The following is a 15,691-nucleotide window of genomic DNA, read 5'->3' on the forward strand; positions in this document are numbered from 1 at the left end:
CACAACAAATCCTCCACCTTCGATGGGAAGAGCTCATTCGGGCCTGTTCCTAACAGAGGGCTGAAGGGCTGAAGATGTGACTTGTGGAGCGTGGGTGGCATTATGGAAATCAGAAACCAGGAACGGAAGTTGCCTGGCAAGAGACTACAGTCATGAGGCCGGGAGGAAGGCAGGACTCAGGCGTCCCCAGGTGCCCGGAATTGCCTCCCAGATCCCAAGAACGCTCTGGACACAAAGTCGTTCGCGGCCCTTCCAGGCCAAGACTTTCTCATTCAGACTCCTCAAAATTAGAGCTGTATGGGACTTTACGGCACATCCAATTCAAATCTTTATTTTTAAGGATAAAGAAACTGAGGCCCAAGGTCACATCGTGAGAGAGTGGCAAAGGATGGACCTGAGCCTAGCTCTACGGACTTCAGCCCAAGACTCTTCCTTGTAAATCCCACAGGATTCCAAGCACCGTTCCCTTCCGGGTTTTTCTACACCTGTGACCCCACCTTCACCTACCCAACCCTTCCAGCCTTCAATTCCCACCCTATTACCCGAACTCCACAAAGCTTAGTGCCCGCCCCAAGCAAGCTCACTGCAGAGGGGATTCCTCCACGTGCTTCCCTCCAAACCTCCCACCCACCCAATTCCCCTTTCAGTTCCATCTCGAGTTACTACGGGACCCCGCCCCGCCTCCAAAATTGCACCCTCCTTCCTTGCCCGCACCTTACCCCGACACACGGGCCCCGCCCGCCCGGGAAGCCCCGCCCCTCGTCGTCTCCCCACTTCCCTCGGCGGCTGCTCTCACGCCCTGGCCCCTCTCACCGGTAAAGCCGCTTAGTATGGAGGACTTTTGCTTCGGGCTCGCTGCTCTCCCCTGTGGGGGGGCCTTGGCTCATGGTGCCCGGGTCCGGGGGCAGCTCCCGGTCACAGGCCCCCGCCACCCACCACTACCACCACCACTGCAGTCTCCGGCCGTAGCCGCAGCCGCCGCCGCCGCCGGCCCTGCTCGGCCGCCATCGCTGTGAGGCGGCTGCCCGCGACAGCTCCTCCTCCGCCTGGCAAATCTCGCGATGGCAGCCGCACAGTTGCGGACCAGTGGCCTGCTGCTACCAAATCTCGCGAAACTCGTTTTCCCTCCCGGGAAGTTGCCAGAACTAACTCTGGGCAGCATGGCCTCTTTCTGGCTTCTCCAAACCCTTGCGAAAAACTTTATTGGCAAAGCTATCAGAGAACGGACAGTGTACCCACTGAGGCGGCCAAAGCTTAACTGGATCAGGGCAGGTGAGCTTACAGCTAGGAGGGTGACTGCTTTGTCCTACAGTGGTCATTTGGTCCATCCTTCTGCCCCTTTCCCGCCTCCCCGTTTGAACCAAGCCTCTTTCAGATTACTGGTTAGAGTGACTCCAGCTTTCCCTTTTCCCCCATAATTTAAACAAACAAAAAGTGCATGTGAAAGTTTTCTTGGAAAAGGCCGAGCATCACATAGGAGTAAAGCCTTGGAAGAAATGACTTGTACAAGCGTCTCGGCCCTTCAGCTCCGCTCCCAAAGATTTCCAGCTTGCATATCTATCTCTTACCACCCAGTAACATTTATTGAACTGCTGTCTTCCAGCCACAGTGCAGGATTCTAGACACATAGAGGTGAGCAAGCAAACTATCCCTGCCCTCACAAAGCTCAAATGACTTTAGGGATAAGGACTCATAGGAATGAGAAGCTAGTCCCTCACGTTTCTATCTCCTGATCCTCACATTGGATATCAGGGCAGGTGGGCTCACAGCTAGGAGTGTGACTGCTTTGTCTTGTTTTAGCTTAAACCTAAGTTTAAAAGCAAGGGTTTTTTTTTTTTTTTTCTTTTGCCTGTGTACGAATTGTAATGAGAACATAAATTGCCCTTCTACTGCTATACTCCTGGCTTCAGCCACCCATCTTCTTTCTGTTCCTGAAACAGCCTAAGTCTTTCCCATCCATTGGTCTTTCACTTGCTGTTCCTCTGCCTGTAACACTCATACTCCTGATTTCCCATCAGGTTTCAGCTCAAATATTACCTTACCAAAGAGGTCTTTCCTATAAAAATTGTCTAATTGATTTAGTTGCTAGGCTTCTTCATTATCTGTTACCCCAATAGAACATAAGCTTCTCAAGGGCAGAGACCTTGACTGTCATCTTGTTCTCCTCTGTGTCTGCCTAGAATAGTTCCTAGCTAATAATTGGTGACCAGTAAATATTTACTGAATGAATAAGTGTACAGATTCCATCTCTGGGTATCCCAGCCTACTCCGAGCACCCTTTGGTGCACAAATCCACTTTTCTCCCTCTGCTTTCCTGAGCTGGGAGCTCCTACACATTCCAGTTGCCTAGAATGTGAACTTACCTCTTTGCCCAGCTGCATCCCAACTTTCAGAAAGAACGACATCCTCCTCTAATGCTTTTTTTGTCGGCAGATTCAGCAGGGCGGGGCCTGCCCCTTTAATCTGGGCCCCACCTGCTCTGGTCAGACAGGTTTTGAGACACAGGTAAAGGGAGGGAGACAGAGAGAAATACTTGCAGAGCCAGCAGGTAGCTGGGCAGCTCCTTCCCAGACGGACGGACAGACGGATGGACGCTGGGGACCCTCCACTCCTATGGAAAGTAAGAGGATGTCCTGGGTCCAAACTGCAAGGTTTAGAGGGCCCTTGAGATGAAGGGAGGGAATCAGTCCCATCCAGAAGCAATGAGATGGAGGGCAGCAGGGAGGGGAGAAAGACAGGAGAGAAGGCATACAAAACAGTCATGATCAGACCTAAATGCCGGAATAACAGATCCAGGCCCTGCAGAGATGGATGAGGTGGGCTAGTGAGGAGTTTGGAACTGACCAAGCACCAATGAAGGAAGAGGGTGCCTGCAACTGCCAGCTTTTTGGGACAGATTAGTTGGCAAATCACTGGTCTCACCTAGAATGCAGGAGGGTTCCAAGCAGGGATATGCAGGGAGAAGGGGAGATGGGACAGTAGAGGGGAAGCTTCTCTGTCTACATACAGCAAGATCCTCAGTAGGAACGAAACTTGGCAAAGTTCTAGACACCTCTTCTGCCTCCTGTTCCTGCATTAGGGTGGCCATGACTCCAGGGGTTTTGGTGGAGGGGCACAGAAGGCGTGGGTGGAGGCTGACTGAGGCCACAGCTGCCAGGGCCTGTGCCCCTTGACTCACCCTCTCCTGTTGGATGGCATTTGATGTCGAAAGGGTGCCTCCATTTCAGCTGCTCACTTCCTTCCCTCCTCCGTTTCAGCGTCTTCCTCTGTACCAGGTTCTCCGTAAGGCTCCAGAAGGGGCCAAAGCCCATGAAACCAGTTGCCCTGGGGAGTATGAGTTCTGTCAATCTGTCCTAATAACTAGAAGACAGGGGTTTCTGACAGAGCTTTCCTCTGCTCCCTGCAGGATGACTTGACATTGTAGATCCCAGAACTGAGGCCCCACGATGACAGAACAGGAGACCCTGGCCCTGCTGGAAGTGAAGAGGTCTGATTCCCCAGAGAAGAGCTCACCCCAGGCCTTGGTTCCTAATGGCCGGCAGCCAGAAGGGGAAGGTGGGGCCGAATCCCCAGGAGCTGAGTCCCTCAGAGTGGGGTCTTCAACCGGGTCTCCCACAGCCATAGAGGGGGCTGAGGATGGTCTAGACAGCACAGTAAGCGAGGCTGCCACCTTGCCCTGGGGGACTGGCCCTCAGCCCAGTGCTCCGTTCCCGGATCCCCCTGGTTGGCGGGATATTGAACCAGAGCCCCCTGAGTCAGAACCACTTACCAAGCTAGAGGAGCTGCCCGAAGACGATGCCAACCTGCTGCCTGAGAAAGCGGCCCGTGCCTTCGTGCCTATTGACCTACAGTGCATCGAGCGGCGGCCCCAAGAAGACCTTATCATGCGCTGTGAGGCAGGCGAGGGCAAGTGCCGAACCTTCATGCCCCCCCGGGCCACCCAGCCCGACCCCACTGAGCGCAAGTGGGCTGAGGCAGTGGTGAGGCCGCCTGGCCGTTCCTGTGGGGGCTGCGGGAGCTGTGGAGACCGTGAGTGGCTAAGGGCTGTGGCCTCCGTGGGAGCTGCACTCATCCTCTTCCCCTGCCTACTATACGGGGCATATGCCTTCCTGCCATTTGATGTCCCACGGCTGCCCACCATGAGTTCCCGCCTGATCTACACACTGCGCTGCGGGGTCTTTGCCACCTTCCCCATTGTGCTGGGTGAGCCTGTGAGAAGAAAGGGGAGATTGGGAAGTGGACTTGAGGAGGGCAGGGCCTGCCTGCCATGGGGAGCAGGAGGGTTTCCCTTCACTTGGCCTGGGCCCCTCAGGGTCTCCCACCCCCTGCCAGTCTGCATGCCCATATCCTCCCAGGACCACTCCACCCCACTGTGTAGAGCCTATGCACTGCCCACAGTGAACCTGCCCCCATCTTACTGCCTCTTGCGCCCTTACCCTGCCTATTCTGACCCTACCCTGTGTTTCCCAACTCCACCCAGGGATCCTGGTGTACGGGCTGAGCCTGTTATGCTTTTCTGCCCTTCGGCCCTTTGGGGAGCCACGGCGGGAAGTGGAGATCCACCGGCGATATGTGGCCCAGTCGATCCAGCTCTTTATCCTCTACTTCTTCAACCTGGCCGTGCTTTCTACTTACCTGCCCCAGGAGACCCTCAAACTGCTCCCTCTGCTCACTGGTCTCTTTGCCATCTCCCGGTAAGTTGGGGCAGGGGGTGGGGCATGGGAGAGGGAATGGTGCTAGAGAACCTAGGCATCTGAATGTCTGGAGAGTCAGAGTCAGGAGCTTTCCGGATTCTACACTGGCCCAAATGTGTGCCCTGGGGAGATAAGTCCACCTTCTCTCTTGTACCTTACTTCAGCTGGTCAGCAGATGGAAGCTGATTTCAGAGATACATATAACCATGTCGAACAAAAAGGCTTTCAGGTGTCATCTAGATCCATGCACCCATTGCAGCCACTCCCGTGGCAGTCTAGTCAGGTAGCTGTTTTGGTCTCTAGCTGAACACCCCCTGTGACCAAATGTACAACTTAAAACTAGATATATTTTTTCTTTTTTTTTTTTTTTTTTTTTTGAGACGGAGTCTCGCTCTGTCGCCCGGGCTGGAGTGCAATGGCCGGATCTCAGCTCACTGCAAGCTCTGCCTCCCGGGTTCACGCCATTTTCCTGCCTCAGCCTCCCGAGTAGCTGGGACTACAGGCGCCCGCCACCTCGCCCGGCTAGTTTTTTGTATTCTTTAGTAGAGACGGGGTTTCACTGTATTAGCCAGGATGGTCTCGATCTCCTGACCTTGTGATTCTCCCGTCTCGGCCTCCCAAAGTGCTGGGATTACAGGCTTGAGCCACCGCGCCCGGCCTTAAAAATAGATATATTTTTTCAAAATAGAGACAAGGCTGGGTGCAGTGGCTCATTCCTGTAATCTCAGCACTTTAAGAGGCCCAGGTGGCAGATCACTTGAGGTCAGGAGTTCGAGACCAGCCTGGCCAACATGGTGAGACTCTGTCTCTACTAAAAATACAAAAATTAGCTGAGCATGATGGTGCACACCTGTAGTCTCAGCTACTCAGGAGGCTGAGGCAGGAGAATTGCTTGAGCCCAGGAGGCAGAGATTGCAGTGAGACAAGATCGTGCCACTGCACTCCAGCCTGGACAACAGAGCTAGACTTCATCTCAAAAAAATAAATAGCCGGGTACAGTGGCTCACGCCTGTAATTCCAGTACTTTGGGAGGCTGAGGCTGGTGGATCACAAGGTCAGGAGCTCGAGACCAGCTTGGCCAACAAGGTGAAACCCCAGCTCTACTAAAAATACAAAAAATTAGCCGGGTGTGGTGGTGGGCATCTGTAATCCCAGCTATTCAGGAGGCCAAGGAAGGAGAATTGCTTAAACCTGGGAGGCGGAGGTTGCAGTGAGCCGAAATTGCGTCATTGCCCTCCAGCCTGGGTGACAAAGCGAGACTCTGGCTCAAACAAATAAATAATTAATTAAAATAAAATAAAAAATAGAGATGAGGTCTCACTATGTTGCCCAGGCTGGTCTCAAACTCCTGGCCTCAAGCAATCCTCCTGCCTCAACTTCCCAGTGTGCTGATTACTCAATTCTTCATATAAACCAGTCTTTTTCCATTTTTAAAGGTACTAATTGTTAGACAGTTCTTCATACTGCGCTAAACATTTCTGCCCAGATTCTGACCTCTAGAATTGCCTAGGACAAATTTAGATATTTGACACAACCTCTCAATCCCCCCAGTCTAACACTCTGTCCCCCTGGTATCTGCTTTGCAAAATGGCCCTGATTTCTTCATTGTCCTGGGAAGAAACTCTGCCTGTCACGGTTGGGGGGCCTGGTTGAGGGTACTGTCCTCTTCCTGTTTGTCAATGATGAGAGGGCCCTGGTAGAGGGTATTGTCCTTTTCTTCATACAAACCAAGGACATGTGAGCTGTTGTCACAGCCTTCTTACTCTACTCTTTTTTTTTTTGAGACAGCGTTTCACTCTTGTTGCCCAGGCTGGGTAATACAATGGCATGATCTAAGCTCACTGCAATCTCCACCTCCTGGGTTCAAGCTATTCTCCTGCCTCAGCCTCCCAAGTAGCTGGGATTATAGGTGCCCACCACCAGGCCCAACTAATGTTTTGTATTTTTAGGAGAGACAGGGTTTCACCATGTTGACCAGGCTGGTCTTGAACTCCTGACCTCAAGTGATCTGCCCGCCTTGGGCTCCCAAAGTGCTGGGATTACAGGCGTGAGCCACCACGCCTGGCCCTTACTCTCCTTTCGTTCAGACTTTTTGCCATCGCCTAAAATCCTTAGGGGTATTTTCACATGAACTACTATTAACCTTACCTAGAAGGCACCTTTGAATTTCTTAACCCAAATGCAGGTGTTTTCTTTCCATTTTCCCTAATACATATGCTCTTGTTACATTTTTTTTTTTTTTTTTTTTTGAGACGGTGTCTTATTCTGTTACCCAGGCTGGAGTGCAGTGGCGCCATCTCAGCTCACTACAACCTCTGTATCCTGGGCTCAAGCAATTTTCCTGCGTCTGCCCCCTGAGTAGCTGAGATTACAGGTGTGAGCCACCATGCCCAGCTAAATTTTTTTGTATTTTTAGTAGAGACAGGGTTTCACCATGTTGGCCAGGCTAGTCTCGAACTCCTGACCTCAGATAATCCACCCGCCTCGGCCACCCAAAGTGCTGGGATTATAGGCGTGAGCCACCATGCCTGGCCTGCTCTTGTTACTTTTGATACAGGATTCCAGGTAGCTTGCTAAAATAAAATATTATTCCTGTTGAGCTAAAATTAATCTTCCCAGCACTTCTGATTGTGGTCCAGCAGTCAGTTGTCCCACCAGCCTCCTGACCATCATGCAGCCTTGCATTTTCTCCCAGTAGGTTTTCCTGAAATAAATATGTTCCTGCTCATGTAACTCAGTCTCCCATCTCAAACTCTTGGGGAATACTGGTCTCAGATAGAAGTTGGCTTAAGCAGTAAAAGTAATCAGGGAGCTAAAGGAAGACTCAGTGATTGTCTGGTCCAGGCTTCCCATTTTACAAAGGGGAAATCACAACAGATTAGGGGAGAAGAGTTGCTCAGGTCAGTCAGCAATAGTGTCAGCACTAGAATCCAGGTCCCTTCCCTCTCTTATCCAGGGTCCTTTCTTCTTTACCATGGACAAGTTCATTAAGCAGTTTGTGCCTGTTTCATCATCTGTAAAATGAGGTTGTTATGGGGATTAAATGAGTTAATTCATGTAGAGTACTTAAAACAATTTGGTACTTGGGGCTGGGCACAGTGGCTCACGCCTGTAATCCCAGCACTTTGGGAGGCCAGGGCGGGTGGATCACGAGGTCAGGAGATTGAGACCATCCTGGCTAACATGGTAAAACCCCATCTCTAATAAAAATACAGAATTAGCTGGGTGTGGTGGTGGGCACCTGTAATCCCAGCACTTTGGGAGGCCAAGGCGGGCGGGTCACCAGGTCAGAAGATTGAGACCATCCTGGCTAACACGGTGAAACCCCATCTCTACTAAAAATACAAAAAATTAGCCGGGTGTGGTGGGCGCCTGTAGTCCCAGCTACTCCAGAGGCTGAGGCAGGAGAACGGCGTGAACCCAGGAGGTGGAGCTTGCAGTGAGCCAAGATTGGGCCACTGCACTCCAGCCTGGGCGACAGTGAGACTCCATCTCAAAAAAAACAACAAGAACAACAAAAAAAAATCTGGTATTTGGTAGGGGTTCATTATGCTGTGCTGCTTCCTAGTGCAGAAGAGAAGCAGCAGTTACTCTTCCCTCCCTTTCACAGGTGAAAAAGAACAGAGGCACATGAATTATGTAAGAGCAAGTTGCTCTTCCCTCCCTCCATTGAGGGGTGTGTATTGAACAAATCTTCCACGAAATTTGTGGCTGACCCATCTCTGGGCTTCAAGCCCTCCTGGAGGTGGCTTCTTTGCTCTCCTCTTTACGTCTGCCCCTCACATTGGCAGAAGAGGAGGTAATGAACAGGCTTGGGTTCAAATCATGACTTTTCTATTTCCCAGATGTGTGATCTTGGACGAGTCTTACTTAACCCCTTTGGAATCTTAGTTTCTTCATCTGCAAAAGGATAAATACAGTGGAACACACTGCAGCTATAAAAGAATGGGAAAACCATTTTTATATTGATATGAAATGATCTCCAGGATAAATTAAATGGGGAAAAAATAAACATGCAGAGAACAGTCTATATAGTATGCTGCCATACTTCAAAAAAGGGAAAAATAACTTTTTGCTCATATATGCACTTTTTAAAAAATCACTCAATGTACTATCACACTGGCTCTTCTTCCCCTTTCTTCCTCCTTCTTTCTTTCTTTCTTCTTCTTCTTCCTTCTTTCTTCTTCTTTCTCCAAGAAAAGCTCACTGGTCTTTAAGAAAAAATAAATAAAAGAAAAAATCTGCCGGACATGGTGGCTCACACCTGTAATCTCAGCACTTTGGGAGGCCAAGGCAGGAGAACTGCTTGAAGCCAGGAGTTTGAGACCCTCATCTCTACAAAAATAATTTTAAAAATCAGCTGGGCATGGTGGCACACACCTGTAGTCCCTGCTACTTGGGAGGCTGTGGTGGAAGGACTGCTTGAGCCCAGGAGTTGGGGGCTGCCATTGCACTCCAGCCTGGCTGACAGAATAAGACCCCATCTCTAAAAAAAAAAAAAGGGCTAGGCGTGGTGGCTCACTTCTGTGATCCCAGCACTTTGGGAGGCCAAGGAGGGCAGATGATCAGGTCAGGAGATTGAGACCATCTTGGGTGAAACCCCGTCTCTACTAAAAATACAAAAAATTAGCAAGGCATGGTGGCGGGCACCTGTAGTCCCAGCTACTCGGGAGGCTGAGGCAGGAGCCAGGAGGCAGAGGTTGCTGTGAGCTGAGATTGTGCCACTGCACTCCAGCCTGGGTGACAGAGCGAGACTCCGTCTCAACATAATAATAATAATTTAAAAAACCACTTAGTGCACAAGAAACCATAATATTGATGCCTGGGGTGGGGGTGGGGGAGAATAGGGTGGGAATCAGTAAAGGGAAGGAAGATATTTTACTATACTGATTGAATTTGCTCAAACATTTTAAAGTTTGTACAGCCAGGTGTGGTGGCTCGCATCTGTAATCCCAGCTACTCAGGGGTCTAAGGTGAGAGAATCACTCAAGGCCAGAAGTTTGAGCCCAGACTGGCAACATAGCAAGACCATGTCTCTAAAAAAATAAAAATAAATCGAAAAGTAAATAAAAGAGGGAAAGGAATAATATACTCAACTTCATAAAGATGTGGGGAAGTCAAAATCAATCACTTATAGTAATTAGTACTGTGCCTAACACATTTTAAATGCATAAACTTTGGCTGTATTTGGAAGCACCAGCCATACCCACCAACTGCATCTGCCTCCCTATGTACTCCCCACACGGTCAGCCTATTGCCAAACTGAAGCGCTTCCCTCGAGAGTAGCTTGACCCTTTTCTTGCCCCCACAGTCTGATCTACTGGCTGACCTTCGCCGTGGGCCGCTCCTTCCGAGGCTTCGGCTACGGCCTGACGTTTCTGCCGCTGCTGTCGATGCTGATGTGGAACCTCTACTACATGTTCGTGGTGGAGCCGGAGCGCATGCTCACTGCCACCGAGAGCCGCCTGGACTACCCGGACCACGCCCGGTCGGCCTCCGACTACAGGCCCCGCCCCTGGGGCTGAGCCGCTCCGCCCTCCCACTCGGAGTAGTGGGTAGTGGCGTGGGTCTGACACGTCCTTGAACCTTGTGGCCAGTCCTGGACTTCGCCCCCAGGCCTAGGACCGCGGTGGGTGGAACCCTGATACTACCCCAACAGGGACTCCAATCAATGAGAGTTCTCCCCTTGCCCGGGCTGCCCTTCACCTTTGGTGCCCGGGACAGTCATAAGGGATGGACTTAGTTTTCTTGCAGGAAAAAAGGTGGACAGCCGTGTTTCTTACGGATGCTGAGGGCATGGGGCCAGGACCAGGGGAGAGGCACAGCTCCTTCCTGAGCAGCCTCCCACCACTGCCACAAGGGCTCCCTAATGCTGGACTCTGGTCCACTCCCCGGCTTCCCGTGAGGCAGGAGGCAGAGCCACAGCCAAGGCCCTGACCACTTCTGTGCCAGTTGTCTAAGCACAGTGCGTCAAGGACGCTGGAAATGCCTTAAGGATAGAGGCTGGGCATCACATCAAATGGGACTGTGATGTTTGCTGAAAACCTTCCTGGGGATCTGGATTCAGGACCCTCCATGACTGGCCTTAGGGCCCCTTAGCCTCAGTTAAGACTATTTACAGCTGGCCAGTCCAGAGGTGCTGCTCTTCTACCTATTTAGGCCCCTGTAACTTCCCACCTTTAAACTGCCCAGAAGCCATGCCTCTCTCACGGGAAGAGGGGAGCAGACAGGGGAATCTGCCTCCCAAGAGCGGGTGTGTGTGGGGGTGTGTGTATGTGTGTGTGTGCACGTGGGCGCTCACACGTGGTGGCCGGGAAGTGCCTGGATGGTGTGGTGGCTGATGTTAACCTAGTATGAGTGTGTGTGTGTCACAGTAAATTACTACTAGTCTTTGCTGGCTTTTTCTTCCTGTTTCTTCCCTAGTCTCCAGTGTCCCTTCCCTGTTTAATTCAGATGACAATAGAAACTTCCTAGCTCTACCTGGTGGAGCGGAGCTGGCAGGTTCCTTGGTTCCACAGCAAGGAAATAGAGCCTCAAACAGAAACTTGCCTTCCAAGCCCATCTCTTAGCCCTTCCATTCCCTGGAACCAGCCCAAGACCAGCCCAACCACACTCACACATCAATAAACTGGAACCCTGTGAAAAAAAAAATATCTATTTTCTTGCCTTCCAGGGCAGCCAACCAGTCAGAATGCCTCTCATTTAGGCCTGCAAGTCCCATCCAAGGGAAATGTGTGGAGATGCAAGAAGGCAACACCAAGGGGACCTTATCAATAGCCCTGTCCTCCATCCCCCTCCAAAGTTCCCCATGCAAGGTATGAAGGAAGCCCCACCTGGGGGTCTCTAGGAAGTTGAGGCTGGCCTCTGAGGTTCCACAGAAAAGCAAGATGGGGGAATGAAGGGGCCGACTGGAACTTGATACTCCAACCTCCAGAGTTTTGAGTCACAACAAGACAGGTCCAGTAATGTCCTTCCCTCCAGAGAGCGGGCCTTAATTTATGGACTGGTACTCTGAGTACTTCTTGTGGTACAGCAGCAGAACCAAGCCTCCCACTAGCAGCATGAGTCCTGGGGCACCCAGGGCCACCGCCATGATGCCCAGGACTAGTGGGGACAAGCCATCCACTGGCGGGAAGCCCACACCCAGGAGCATCGACCTAGAGCAAGCAGAGAGAGGGAGGTAAGCGGGCTTAGGAGGAAAGGCTGGGAGGCTCAGCCTTGGTCCACTTCAACTCCCCAAGCCCCCAGCCCAAGCCCTGGCTCTCACCAGCTGAAGTAGTGTTGGTCCCAGTAGCCAGGGCCTGTGGAAGCCCCGAACGTCAGATTGAAGGCACAGAAGTTACTCTGGGACCCAAAGAAGGCTCGGACAATGGGCGACTGGGGAAGAGGGTATGCCAAGGCAGGATGAAGAGGGGAAGCTTGGCAAGGCAGGGCTGATTCTCGGCCCCCCGGCTTCTGGGAGTAAGCCACTGGTCGCCACTGTGCGAAGCCTGATGGGAGGGAGCCCCACAGCAGCTGGTCCAACTGGGAAGAAAGGCAAACAAGGGAGGGTAAAGAGGACCAACCTGTGCCCAACCCTCTTTTCCCTGCCTCTCCCAGCCTTCATCTGTGACTAGCAACAGGAGTCCTGAGTCCTAGGCAGGGCCTCAATCCCTCCTCTGTAAAAATGGGGAGTTCGACTGGGTGAGGACTGAGTTGTTTTCCAAGCCCGCAAGTCTGGACTCAGCCCTCCTCTTGGCTCCCGGGCCCCTTGCAGATCTCCACCTGCCAGAGTGTAAGTCATACTGCACTGCCTGTCTGTCTCCACTGAGGGCAGAGACTGGGTCAGATTCATTAGCACAGTGCCTAGCACTTGAACGACCCAAAGAAAGTGTTGCTAAATGGCAAATGGTTGAATGAGTTTTAGGTCCCAATGGTATCCCACCTATATTCCTCACCCATCTGCCTCTCTCCAGGAAGCCTGACCTGGAAGACGGCAGGTGCATATTCATCGTCGATGGAGTGCTGCTCCTGCATTGAGGGGCAGTCAGGGCCCTGGCCCAGTGTGGCTACCTCCAGCCCAAACAGGGAACGGTTTCCTCGGGGAGAGGCTCCAACCAGGGCCACCTCTAGCTGACAGGTGTCCGCTGTGTGCAGGAGGCGAGGGGGTTGGGCTGGTCGGCTGGACCTGGAAAAGGCCTGGACCTAGGAAGGAAGAAGCATGGGAGGTGTGGGAAATAGCTGGATGCCTGTGCTTAAGGGCCACCTCCATCATTAAATCCCATCCTCTCAAATCAGCCTTTTTGAGTCTTTCCGATTTCCCACCCCTTACCCTGAAGGCCAGGCTGCCACTGGCAAAAGTCCTGGTAGGGTCGTTCATGGGGTGGCCTTGAAATGTGGCACTCAGGGTGGCAGGATCCAATGAATCAGTGATGTTGTTCCAAGAGAAATCAGCCAACGAGTATGGAGGATATGGTGTTCCTGGAGGCTTTGCTGCCGTATCAGACACGTTGGTGCTGTCAAACTCAAGCAGCTGGAGGGTGGGGGTGGGGTGGAACTGGGCTTGCCTCTGTTTTTCTCCCGAGACCACACCTCCCACTCACCCCCTACCAAGGCTTTCATATCTGAGTCTATTTCACCACCCCTAGTCTTTAGTTCCACCCTCTAATTGGGATGAACTCTCTCCTCTGCACTCTTCTCCTTGGTTCTCTCCCAACCTCCTCACCCTGGTAAAAACAAGGGCAGAAGAAAACTGAATGCTGTCCTTGGGGAGCACCATCAGGCCCCCATCGGGCTCAGGGGATAGCAGGCGGCTCCAGTTGACGCTCAGGGTGCTGTGGGGGGTGTTGGTGGCCACCAGCACCACTGCCAGAGGCCCCAAGCTGCTCCACATATAGTGCAGTGTGGAATTGGTGCCCACTGCCCGGATATGAAGCAGGTTCTGCACGGGACCCAGCCAGTTAGGGATGACCTCCAGAGACACCTGGAACATGGAGTAGTGGAGGGTTGAGGGAACAGGATCAAGGAGAGACACAGGCAAAAGAGAAGTTTGAGGGGAGGGGGGTTTGGAAAGTGCTGGAGAAAAGATGGGATCTTGGGGACTAGACAAGAGGAATGTGTGCGGGAGCTAAGGGAACACTGGGGTAAGGGGCAGTGGGTACAGGATATCCGAAAAGGGGTAGGGTAGAGGGTACAGCCAGGACTCCCCTGACCCTGGTGGGCAGGTCAGGGCACAGGGCTGGGAAGAAGAAAACATTCAACACTTGCCTGGACTGGGTCACCCAGGGCTGAGTTGGGGTTAAGACTTCACCCTCACATTCACCCTACTCCACAATCCCGTCCCATGACCCATGACCATCTCCCACACCCTCCAGGTTGAAGAACCCTCCTCTTGGCAGCTGCCCTCCACCCCTAGCCCCTGGATGCCCAGTTCCAGCCACCCTGCAAGGGTAGCATTTCCTGAAACTTCTATCGCTGTAGCCCCAGGGCCCTCACCTGGCGGGTCTTCTCCCCCAGCAGGCCAAATGGGGCTGCAAACAGAAGCAGAGTCAAAAGGAGCAGGGGGCTGGGGGCACAGTGCCCCCAACCCCAGCTGTGCTCCACAGAGCCGCGCATACCGCCGCAATTCAGCCGACGGAAGAGGTGCCGGAGGGTCACATGACTCATGTTCAGCTGATCCCTTTCAAGGGCGGAGCCTCCAAACCAGTTTTTGCTTTTTTTTTAAATTTCCTTTCCTCAGCACCATTTAATGTATTAAAGAACAACTTTGTATTCTATCTTAAAACAGGAAACGTCACAGTCTCTTACAAGTAATACAATTTAATACAGTCACAAGATTTTAAGTGAAAAAATACGTTATTCATGCTACAAGTTTTCAGTCTTCCTTGGACAATGCCAAAAATACAGTATTCAAACGGCATGTCTTAAGAGGAACGTGAAATCTCATTTTGACACAAAGACAGGTTAAAGAAAATAAACCCAACAGGGAACTACTGCAGGACCAGCACATTGCCTTAAGTCCCCGACCCTGTCCCATTGTGGAACTCATACAGCTGCTTTCTACTCCAGCACATGAAACCCTGCGGTTCTTCTTCTCTGTGAACTATGAAACTCCCTGGGGTTCTTCCCTGTGGAACAGTGTGGTGGTTCTTCCCTGCCTAACATTTCAACAAAAATTGTAAATATTTAGAGATGTGTCACTAAATAACAACAACATACTTCAGAAAAAGCCAACTTGTTAAATGTTGAAAGAAAAGGCCGGGCGCAGTGGCTCACACCTGTAATCCCAGCACTTTGGGAGACCGAGGCAGGTGGACCACGAGGTCAGGAGTTCAAGACCAGCCTGGCCACGATAGTGAAAGCCCGTCTCTACTAAAAATACAAAAAATTAGCTGGGCACAGTGGCAGGCCCCTGTAATCCCGGTGGCAAACACCTGTAACCCCAGCCACTCAGGAGGCTGAGGCAGGAGAATGGCTTGAATCTGGGTAGCAGAGGTTGCAGTGAGCCAAGATTGTGCCACTGCACTCCAGCCAGGGCGACAAGAGTGAAATTCCATCTCAAGAAAAAAAAAAAAAATGTTGAAAGAAGGAGCTAGGCTGGACGCAGTGGCTCACGCCTGTAATCCCAACACTTTGAGAGGCCGAGGCAAGTGGATCACTTAAGGTGAGGAGTTCAAGACCAGCCTGACCAATATGGTGAAACCCCATCTCTACTAAAAATACAAGAATTAGCCAGGCATGGTGGCAGGCGCTTGTAATCCCAGCTACTTGGGAGGCTGAGGCAGGAGAATTGCTTGAACCTAGGAGGCAGAGGTTGCAGTGAGCCGAGATCGCAACATTGCACTCCAGCCTGGGCAACAAGAGGCAAAACTCTGTCGAAAGAAAGAAAGAGAGAGAGAGAGAGAGATCGAGACCATCCTGGCAAACACGGTGAAACCTGTCTCTATTAAAAATACAAAAAATGGCCGGGGGCGGTGGCTCAAGCCTGTAATCCCAGCACTTTGGGAGGCCGAGACGGG

The 15,691-nt window shown here is 51.9% G+C and overlaps 3 protein-coding genes across 7 annotated transcripts in view; 1 reads left to right on the plus strand and 2 right to left on the minus strand.

The window, feature by feature from the left end:
* The window catches only part of SMG5 (SMG5 nonsense mediated mRNA decay factor), a 36,816-nt gene extending 35,724 nt beyond the window's left edge, over positions 1-1,092 (minus strand). The window contains exon 1 of the mRNA XM_023214028.2: positions 814-1,092. Within this exon, the coding sequence (XP_023069796.1) occupies positions 814-887 (74 nt within the window). The 5' untranslated portion in view covers positions 888-1,092. The remainder of the gene's footprint in view (positions 1-813) is intronic.
* Positions 775-11,383, plus strand: TMEM79 (transmembrane protein 79). Of its 4 annotated transcripts, none has more exons than XM_023214031.2 (4): positions 775-1,272; positions 1,604-1,632; positions 3,407-4,694; positions 10,006-11,383. In XM_023214031.2, exons 3-4 carry the CDS (start codon positions 3,447-3,449, stop codon positions 10,276-10,278), a joined length of 1,521 nt encoding a protein of 506 aa, XP_023069799.1. In that variant the 5' UTR covers positions 775-1,272; positions 1,604-1,632; positions 3,407-3,446; the 3' UTR covers positions 10,279-11,383. The 4 variants fall into 4 exon arrangements, with proteins under 4 accessions (XP_023069799.1, XP_023069798.1, XP_023069800.1 ...); XM_023214030.2 differs by lacking the exon at positions 1,604-1,632 and adding an exon at positions 2,488-2,620; XM_023214032.2 differs by lacking the exon at positions 1,604-1,632 and having other exon boundaries at positions 3,407-4,203; positions 4,481-4,694.
* Positions 11,329-14,326, minus strand: GLMP (glycosylated lysosomal membrane protein). Of its 2 annotated transcripts, XM_023214035.1 has the most exons (6): positions 14,169-14,326; positions 13,399-13,656; positions 13,006-13,206; positions 12,660-12,878; positions 11,962-12,218; positions 11,329-11,851 (listed from the first exon to the last, which is right to left on the minus strand). In XM_023214035.1, exons 1-6 carry the CDS (start codon positions 14,286-14,288, stop codon positions 11,686-11,688), a joined length of 1,221 nt encoding a protein of 406 aa, XP_023069803.1. In that variant the 5' UTR covers positions 14,289-14,326; the 3' UTR covers positions 11,329-11,685. The 2 variants fall into 2 exon arrangements, with proteins under 2 accessions (XP_023069803.1, XP_023069804.1); XM_023214036.1 differs by lacking the exon at positions 11,962-12,218.
* Between the last annotated feature and the right edge of the window lie 1,365 nt (positions 14,327-15,691).

This window comes from Piliocolobus tephrosceles, chromosome 1 (assembly GCF_002776525.5).
Source record: "Piliocolobus tephrosceles isolate RC106 chromosome 1, ASM277652v3, whole genome shotgun sequence".
Lineage (NCBI taxonomy): Eukaryota > Metazoa > Chordata > Mammalia > Primates > Cercopithecidae > Piliocolobus > Piliocolobus tephrosceles.

Coding starts and splice junctions, on each gene's coding strand:
- TMEM79 (XM_023214031.2), top strand. CDS start 3,447: ATGACAGAACAGGAGACCCTGGCCCTGCTGGAAGTGAAGAGGTCTGAT. Junction 4,695..10,005: donor GGTCTCTTTGCCATCTCCCG/GTAAGTTGGGGC, acceptor TTGCCCCCACAG/TCTGATCTACTGGCTGACCT.
- GLMP (XM_023214035.1), bottom strand. CDS start 14,288: ATGCGCGGCTCTGTGGAGCACAGCTGGGGTTGGGGGCACTGTGCCCCC. Junction 13,207..13,398: donor CTGCCCTTGTTTTTACCAGG/GTGAGGAGGTTG, acceptor CCCACCCTCCAG/CTGCTTGAGTTTGACAGCAC. Junction 12,219..12,659: donor ATGCACCTGCCGTCTTCCAG/GTCAGGCTTCCT, acceptor CTTTCTTCCCAG/TTGGACCAGCTGCTGTGGGG.